General features: G+C 36.6%; 1 protein-coding gene across 3 annotated transcripts in view; it reads left to right on the forward strand.

Moving 5' to 3' along the window:
• Positions 1-9,802, forward strand: part of LOC116485517 (ras-related protein Rab-10-like) — a 30,402-nt gene extending 20,600 nt beyond the window's left edge. The window contains exons 5-6 of one of the 3 annotated variants that reach the window (XM_032180952.1): positions 517-618; positions 9,460-9,802. In XM_032180952.1, the coding sequence (XP_032036843.1) occupies positions 517-618; positions 9,460-9,534 (177 nt within the window). In that variant the 3' untranslated portion in view covers positions 9,535-9,802. Of the gene's footprint in view, positions 1-516; positions 619-1,651; positions 1,715-8,347; positions 8,671-9,459 lie in introns of those variants that run through there. The other 2 variants (XM_032180951.1, XM_032180953.1) reach the window with 2 other exon arrangements.
• Positions 9,803-10,070: the final 268 nt, after the last annotated feature.

A 10,070-nucleotide genomic window follows, 5' to 3' on the forward strand; every position in this document is an offset into this window, starting at 1 on the left:
TACACATCAGTTCTTTGTGTGTCTGTTATCTGTGTGCTATTCTGTCTCTTTAGTGAAATGCTACATCTCTTTTTTTATTTCATCATGACTGTTTTTATACATTTTTGTCACATTTTTATCTATCCTCTTCTGCAGGCATTCCATTAATTTCCTCTAAATAATTGCCTAGGAGATGATTCATTTTCCAAATCAGTCAAAACATTGAGAAGAGACCCACTACAGTTTGTTCTTATTTACAAGATAGATCAAAAAGTTGTTTTGAAAATAGAGAAATTTAAGAAGACTGATTTAAGACTTACCTGAAATTTATGAAATGAGAATGAATACAGTGTACTTCACTGAGCTGACATTTACTTAATATAACATTTACTTAATATAACATGACATTAAATATAACATTTATATAACATGTTAGAAACTGTCAGAAGCATTTACATATCTATTGCTATTGGTATCAGTAAATATTTTATTTTTTCCTAAAGACTCTTTATCCTGTTGCCTACATTTGTTTTTCAGCTTGCTTGGGAACATGGGATACACTTTTTTGAAACCAGTGCCAAAGATAATGTGAACATTGAGGATGCATTTTCACTCTTGACTAAGGAGATACTGGAAAAGGTAGGCTGAGCAGAAAGAAAAGGGGAGATCGGGTAAACAAGATTGTAAACACAGGATAGCTTTAGCAAAGCACAACCAGGACTGTTTTTGCATTATGTAGTTATATTTGGGGGGGATCCTGTAACTGTAGACGTATGGGGAGGATATGGGGGAGAAGAATTGTGGGAGGAGAGAACAGAAGAAGAAGGAAACGTATAATATTGTTCAAGGAGAAGGTGAAAATTCAGGAAATCTGCATTAGTGGTTTTCCTTCCCACAGTTTCCTTCAACAGAAGTGTTAATACTGGGGGGGGGGGGGAGTGTTACACTGTAGTTCCACTTCTGTGCCAGGAAGATTCATTTTTTTCTGTAGGTTTCCTCAGAATATGCATACTGTGAAGAGGTCACATGCAGATGGAAAGAGCAGACCTTTTATGTACAGCAATCAAATGTTTTATCCAAAGATCATAGTTGTTTGTTTGGATGATTTACACTAGTGCTTTTGAAGATCTTAGAACTTAAAGATTTGAGTTAATTAGTGGTAGAATCAATATTGTAGCTGTCAGAGTTGGCATCTCTAACCACTTAGCTTGTGTTGGTGTAAAGGTCCTTGCTACTCAGAGTTGCCATACAAAACTCTTTTGTAGGACTGAATTATTGTTAATTAGCTATGAAAACGTTTTGCATTGCAATTTATTTTTAGACAGTAGAATATTATTTTAGACATTAATGGATGTTCTTCATGCAATGCATTATCATTGCCATTCATCACCAATATTAGTTATACAAAACTAGCCTTCCATTCCGAATACTCTTGAAGGCATAATAAAGATAAATGAGCAAAATTACTGACAAAGTCACAAGTTGCAGTGTTTTGATTAAATAGCCGTAGGGGATGGTCAGAATAATAGCTCAGGGCTGGACTGCTTCTAAATCAAGGTCCTGTCCTACTATACAATATACAATAACACAAGCTGTGGGTGTGGTTTTTTTTGTTTGTTTTTTTGTTTTTGTTTTGTTTTGTTTTTAAAATACATGATTTTGACTCCCTTAGCATGAAAATGAAACTCAACTGCCAAATATCATTTAGAAGAGGAGAATGGCAGGTCTTTGAATAGCTGAGAAAAAGTCTCAAGATAACTTTGAATTTCTTGTAAATGAAAAAGACACTTTCTACTGTAAATAAATAGTATATTTGTTAGTATGCAGCATGAAAGATACAAAGCAATAGCTATGATCATAACTGCTGCAAAGACAAATATCTGCAAAGCTAACATTTCTGCATATTGCATTTGGATAAGATCTGAGAGAGTTCTCTGCAGCATGCAGAAAAGGTGTTTGGGTATTTCTCACTCCAAGATTGTCTGCATTCATTATACTTTAGTTGTAATTTTAGTATTCCTACTAATCTTCATGAAAATCCATGGCTCTTATAGTGTGGACATGCAAACAAATTCAGACCATTGTACTCCAGCATGGCTTGAATTAGAACTGCTTGAAAATACAATTGTACAGTCTGTGTACACGTGTTTGGAAAATATGTCCATGAGAATTTGTCAAGTTTGTCTGTAGTAACATTTTGCTCCATCTAGAAATGTTTGCAATCCCTGTTGGGGCCTCACTTGCCATTACTTTGGTGTGTCATTTGTTATTTGTAGTGAAAGACATTTGTTGATTTAAACAAGGACTCCTTTAGCCCAATTGGTTTTGCCACTGGCCTGATAAGAAAGAATTCACAGGGAAAAAATAAATAAATCTACCATACAGTCTCATCACGGTTTTCAGGTTCAACAAAATAATTTGCTTGTTCACAAAACTGTGAAATCTGAATGTACTACTTGAATTTTAACTTCCTCTAACTGATGAAATTTTGGAGAAGGAAAAATGTGCTAGGAAGTGTGACTAGTAGCTGTGAAAAATGACATGATAGCTGCCAGTCTGAGATTTCAGTCATACATCCATTCTGCAATGCTAAAATACGTAGTTGCTGATTGTAAAAAGGAGATACATCATTGCACAGTATTTTGGCCCAAGACACATATATCTGAGGTAGCAGGGCCTTGCTTACTTCTGTGGTAGGACCATCTATCCCAGACTGATGAGATGCTTCAGTGGAAGCATGCCGTTGCTTTACCAGAAAACTTGTTTGAAGGAGTTCTCTTAAAAAGTCTAGTATGGCCATGTCTTTTGGAAGTGGGCTTAGGCCATTCAGAAGTAAGACAGGCAGACAGGCAGACAATAGACCATTTTCAGATCCATTGTAATAGGCTACATTAATCTTGGGAAATCTAGGATTTTCTATATACATTCTTGTTCACCATCTACAATCTAGGCGTTTCTTTATTAACTAGTTATACAGCAAATACACATGTAGATGGGGAAGATCAATGTCTGGAAATGTAGAGGTCATATAGAAGTAATGAGCTTCTTTATTCTCTTGAAATTTAGAACAAGTTGCAGTTCGAAGGAGTTCCCAATTAAATTTATATATATATATACATTAAAATGTGACAGACCTAAAGGGCAGATTTATATTGTCATTATTTTGTCCTGCATTTTCCTATTTGTAGAGTGTGGATTTAAGCCTACAGACTACTTACATAAGACCATGCTATGTCTTCTTTTGAGGCTTTACTTTTATGTGGTTTAGGGGAGGGAGAAGACTTCCATGTCCCAGTGATTCATATAGCTAAAGCACTGGTCAACTTTTCAGATATTTATAATCCATGAAAAACATTCTCTGATGAGTTTCAAACCCACAGCTCTAATTTGCATGGAAAATCTCATTAAAACAATCAGATATTATTTGAAAGCTTACGTTGGTTCCAGGTGTGGAGTCATGACATATTTTTGAGAATAGTTAACTCAGTTTTCAATCGTTCTCAGTTAATAAAAATAAAAACATAGAGTCATAGAAACATAGAACAGCTTGGATTGGAAGGGACCTTAAAGATCATCTAGTTCCAAACCCCAAATAATAACTGATTTGATTGTATTGGAAAGGCTGTAGTGGAAACAAATGTTAATGGCACTTACAACTTATTCCAGAGGTTTGCTTAGACACGTTGACAAATAACTTTTATTGTTATTATTCACAATTCTTGCAAGTTTAAGATTTGCCTAAACCTGTTTATTAATTGCTGACAGCTGTTCCTTAACAGTTCTTCAGGTTGCCAGTGAACTATTTGTACCTGTGAGTCAGTCCTCAAAAAACAACCAAAGCCCCGAAATACCACCCAGAATGCAGTTAGCATTTGCGCTTTTGTGTTGTTTGGTTTCATGGCTGACGAGCAGTACTCTCTTCAACTAGCTTTTAAAAAAATGTAACAAGCCTTTGTGTTTCTGTCTTTGTGGGTGTGGTGGTTGGTATTTTTCTAAACTAGGAGCAGAAGGATGGAAACTGTATTCAACAAAAAGAAAAGAAAAAAAAATGCAGTTCTTGCTCTTTTCTGAAGACTGCTATAAAACTATCCGAAACTTATGTTCTGCCTACATCCCAAAATCGATCAACTGCTAAGATTGTTTTAATGTTATATTAAATAAATACATATCTTCTGAGCACAGAACAGCCAAAACCCATTTAAGAACTTTCCTTGTGCTGTTGAGGTTAACACGGAAAGTGTAACAGTTAGATGTAATTTGAGATGAATATTCAAAGGTGGTGGGCCTCAACTCTATTCTTCCTTGATCTCTTTAGTTTCCTTTCCAAGGCAACAAGATTTTTGAGATTATACTTCCTTGAAAATAAGGTGCTGGGTGAAGGAGAGTCAGAGCACTCTGCAGAAAGAAGGTCTTCGGCAATAGTTCATACAGTATTAGACAGAGGTAACTACACAGAGAGAGACTGAAAAATGCTTTGACCAGCTACTCCAGCTGGAGCTCGCATTGTAGATATCAAATTTAATTCAGTGCAGGACACAAATCTATAGGAAATCAGGCTTCATTATTGCTGAGATTCTGGGAATTGTTAGTGTGTCCTAAAGATCCCTGTGTCTCAAGCAGTGCACATTCAGTGTTTATTTATTATCCTTAGTCATGCACGAAGCCCAAGGCTTTATTTACCCTTTATTTATCTTGTACTGACCACAGAATATTAATTTCTTTGTGAGGTTTTTCATAATGCTCTTAATGCTGTATTTGAGATCTATTTTAGATTTTTATCTTCATAACCTTCTTAGTAACAGTAGGTAGTATATTCAGCATTGCACACATGGGAACCATGGTACAGATATTAAACCAAAAAGGATAAATGGTACCAACTCACATAGCATTGGAGCAATGTAAGGACTAATTTTGCTCTACACCTACTTTAATTCAAAAAGGTCTGTTCTGAACATTGAATGAGCCAGGTATTCTTCTGGAAACAGTAACGTGTAATTAGGTCATGTGAATCAAATGTTGAGTCTTAATCTCTGGATCTTAATCATAATGTTTGAGCATATAGGATGAGATTCATCTTAGTGAGCAACCTTAGGCAGTTGAAATGACAAGTCTGATGTAGTCTAGAATCATAGAATCACAGAAAGGGTTGGGTTGGAAGGGACCATAAAGATTCCCTAGGTCCAACACCCCTGCCATGGGCAGGGACACCTCCCACTAGACCAGGTTGCTCAAAGGCCAAATCATCTATATTCAATGGAATGAAATACATCTTCAGATATAATTGTGTTCTGGAGGTGCCTTTCTCTCTACATTGAGGACTTTGTAGAGGACTCTGTACCACAGCCTTTATGGTTTCATATGATTGAAGTTAAATAAATTCAAGTAAACCAAAGTAAAGTTACACAGTTGGCTTACTTCTGGAATTTGTTGCTTCTGCAAGATCGTGACTTTGCAACCTGATTGCTCTCTTAAATAGGGCTTTTGAGGTTGGATGATATTAATCCTTACACAGGTATCAGTAGGGTTGGGGTTTCTTAGAGTAACAGCATAGTTGTCCTCTTAAGCTTGTGAAATAATTGCAGTACAATGTTGTTAGAGTCTATGTGTTATTAACAGAAGAGGGAGATAGAGATCCACACTTTGCCAGTGGATTAGATGTGTCCTGGACATTGTGGAATAGTAGGATTTGGGAACAAGGACTTCCATTCCCATCTCTTGAAGGTGTTCTGCAGCAGTGGAATCCCACTGTGTCTTATCCTCTCTTGGTCCTCTCCTACTCCTGTCCCTGCCCCAACATTGATCACTCTCCCTGCTAACGTATCTCCAGCTCTTGCTGATACTGCTTGTGCCCTTCCTGTTGGGAGATGACTGTTTTGAATTTTGAACAAGCAATTTCAAATCTAGAATTGCAGAAAAGACAGGTTAAAGAGATAGTAGGACAGATCTTAACAACTGAGCTCTCTCTTTTGGCTGTGTAGGTGCAGAAGTCCAATGAAGTTCATTGCACAAGGTCCTCTGCTATGCTTTGCTAATCTTTGTCAGAATTTCAAGAAGTTACAAGTAATAGTAACTTCAATTACAGTCCCTTCTGTGTATCACAGAATCACAGAACCATCTAGGCTGGAAGAGACCTCCAAGCTCACTTAGTCCAACCTCTGACCTAACACTAACCAGTCCTCCACTAAACCATATCACTAAGCTCTACATCTAAACGTCTTTTAAAGACCTCCAGGGATGGTGACTCCACCACTTCCCTGGGCAGCCGATTCCAATGCCTAACAACCCTCCCAGTAAAGAAGTTTTTCTCAATATCCAACCAAACCACACACCACACCCCCCCCCCCCGGCGCAATTTTAGCCTGTTCCCCCTTGTCCTTGTTTCTCTAAAGCCAATAGTTTTCCAGCAGACACACTAGAGGCATTGAAATGTTGAAAAATGGTATCATTCTTCAAATCCATGGTGAACCCCGTCTCCAAAATACCTAAAAAAGCATAAAAATATCAAGAACTGTTGCCAAGAGTAGGGGAACCCAACTTGTTTTAACACTGTTAATCTGAGCAGATTTCCAGCGAGGTCAGGTACTGTAAGTCAGTGAGTGATACAACCTCTGCTTAGAGCGAGTGAGGAGAGACAGATGGCTGCGGGCAGCACCTGATTCTGCCTGATTTTCTCCACTGATTCGGCAGTGAGCTCAAAACAGTTAAAGAGATGCCTGTCTGTTGGGTGAGACATGTCTGCTATGGTATTTAGCAGGAAAAACTAGTGTTTTGTACCAGTAGGTTTCAATGTCTTACTGAAATCACTGTGGAGTAGAATGGCGTCTGTTTCTTTGGTGGTATGTTCGAAAGTTTGTTCTGCCCAAGATGCTGCAGCAGAAACTTGAGCTTCTCGATACCACTTTGGTTATTCTCACCTTTTCACTGTTTTCTGCTGTTTGTTGGCTGCCTTGTAGGGAAGTGAGTTTCAACAGGCTGAGCTGAAATGTGATCTAGGAGGATGTATTGAGAGGGAGGGAGCCCAGAGCAAGGAATGTTGCTTGCCTTGTTCTCTGAGATGGGGGAAATTTGCATACCTGCCCTCCTTAATTTCATGAGAGGAGGGTGCCGCACCTCTCACAGAGATTGACTGGATCTCAGCACTACGCAGGACTACTGTCTCTGCTTCAGCTCCTCATGCAGGACTCGTATCTCTTTGGGTTATGAATATGTACTTTTAAAATGTGTGCCTAGCACATTTGCTTAAATGAATCCCAAGCTTGTCTGCTTGATGAAGATCTTTTACGAGTCTTATCAAACTGAAGTGATCCTTAAAGTCATCAACATTTCAATGACTTTTAAAACAAAATTGTCACCTCTTCTTTATTGGTGGAGAGGCCATTCTTGTCTTTCTGTCCTGGATAATTTGTTGATTAACTACTATCAGATAATGATTTTACAGGTGGTATGAACAATTTCATTGTGAAATAGATTTCAACATTATTAATCACCTGAGGATCCTTGCTGTACCTATTACTGGCCACCCAAAAGTACTATCCAGCAGTACAATATTTGCAAATAAGCATTTTCAGTGTTTAAGGAATATGCAAATCACTGCCCTTTAACTGAAAGCATGAAGTTAGATATAACCCTCAACACTTCAAAATTATCTGTTTCCTCTGAAGTTAAATAAGTGAAACTTGAATAGTAGAATTGTTCAAATATTTATTTTTCTGGAACACTCTTACTACCTAGACTGATTTTCTTCTTGCAAAGAGAAAGGTGTGAGATGAAACCTCCTTAGCTTACGTCCACGGTAATCAACACTCAGCGTTACTGCTTGCTCTCAACAGAGCACATTTTAAATTTATTTTTGTACTGTTATCTTCCAGATCTTTTTTTCTCCCTATCTTATCTCTGAACCAGAGTGGTGTCATGTTCTTGAGGTGACAAGTTTATGGTTGGTTACATTAGTTTCTGCCTTGCTCCTTCTTTTGAAAAGGATTTCATACTTTACAGTCTACACATGAAAACTCTCAAATACAGTCTCCACCTAGCACAAGACCTAATCGCCACTGTATGTATTCAAGCATCCTACATAGCAGAAAACAAACAAAAAAAAATTATGCATCTTCTCTGGAATTTTAGTTAGTGTTAAATATTCTCAGCTATAGGGGAATAGTACTTATTTTAACATGAGGAAACCTTTATTTTCCCCTCATTTTGATTCAATTAAATAATTTTTGGTGAACTTTTCTGGATATAGTCAGCCTGCTCTGTGACACTGTATGTGGAATTTCTGGATTGTAAATCATGACTGCCATTGTCTTACATGATGCAATTTTTTTTCTTCTTCCTTTTTTTCCTGTTCTTTGAATTTCATGAATTCCAGCTCAGATATCTGTCCTTTCTGGAACCTTCTTGTTATTGTGAGAAATGGTTGTTTATGGCTGTTAAGTTTGGTTTGAGAGAGGAATGCAGTGATTCCAGTGGTTGCGCTTACTTCTCTGTATATCATTATACACTGGGTAAACCTGCCAAGAAGCATACAGCAGAATGGCAAGTAGAAAAGTTTGGACTTTTCTTTTTTCAAAGCATGTGACAGTAATCTCAATGTCTTTGTCCGTGAGTTCAGGATTCAATATTCATATTTTTAGAGTCCAAAGTTGCAACATTTACTAGTACTCTATTGCACAACTGGTTTTGATTGTTTCTCTGGTCAGCACTAATTATCTAGTTAAGTTTATTGCCGAAAGGAAGAGTGCTGGTTTTGCTGATTTTATTTTTTTAAATCTGCTTTTGCAATCTGTAAATAAATGTTTTACAAGGGTGGAGTGCTATTTCGATGCTTCTATCCTGATAAAGACTAGGTTGCTTCCATTTGGAGCCATTTCTGTTTGTGTTTTTTTTTTTGGTTGTTTGTTTGTTTAAAAAAAAAAAACAAAAACACAAGTAACAAAGTAGAGAACTGTAGTGAATTTCACAAACCAGTTCAATATCATTTTTGACAAATAATAATCTATGCCTTTTTCTAATGAGTACTGTTGATCCATATTTCCCTATTCCTTTCAATTGGATTTTTGCACCTCATGCTCAATACTTCAAAGATTAGGGTAGTTAACACCAAATCAGTGAAAATCAGTGCAGTCATCAGAAGAACCTGTACCTCTTAAATAATTCACGTGAGTAAAAATTTACAGGATCAGCTCATATGGTATGTAGTGTCTCCTCAAAAGATGTTTTCTATCCTCTGTCACCTTCAGAATAAGAAGAGACCTTTGAGGCAGCTATAGAATTTAAATACATCGAGCTGTGACTTGCATGGGCATCAGTCTCCCTCTAATTTATTAGAAAACTCCAATCTTTTATTTAAACATTTAAAGGAAAAATATATCCAGTGACCCCATCGAGTCTTTTGCATATTAAAATATGTGAAAATTCAAGTTTTTCAACTATTGTACTGCAGTTATCTTAATTAAATGTTTGCTTTTATTTGTTTTACAGAAGTCCTGTGTATTATATGACTTAGATGTTGTGGATCTAAATGAAAGTAAGAAGAGAACCTGCTGTGCATTCTGAAATATTGTTTATTATTTCATTTCCTCTTCAGAAAATATTAACTATTGCAAAGGAACATAAAAGATTGTAAAAGGGAGCCTGTAATCACAGAACACAGTATTTAAGCATCCTTTTTATTACACAAATGTTGCTGCCAAATGTTTTGACACATTTATATTATATTTTCATAGTTTTAATATAAAGTTAAAACAATTACCTGACTTTGGAATTATTAGATGCATCTCAGGAGGACTGCATTTGCATACAAATGTTTGTACAAATGAAATCTAAGTGCACTAATTTTCTTGTATTAAAAACATTTACCTTAACATTTTTTGTGTTATTTATATCAGATTCGTAATGTAATGAACATTGACATCACACAGACAAGCTTTTGGTATAAGAACTCACTTATGCTATTCACAAGATAACATCTTTTCAGGCAGCTGATATTTAGTGTAGTCTCCTAAGATAATTTTCTGGAAATTTTTGGCTTGGCTTCTTTTCTGTCCATTTCAGAAATGTATGTGTTACTTGAAAACCCTTGAACAGGGAGG

Source organism: Aythya fuligula, chromosome 2 (genome assembly GCF_009819795.1).
Source record: "Aythya fuligula isolate bAytFul2 chromosome 2, bAytFul2.pri, whole genome shotgun sequence".
Classification (NCBI taxonomy): Eukaryota; Metazoa; Chordata; class Aves; order Anseriformes; family Anatidae; genus Aythya; species Aythya fuligula.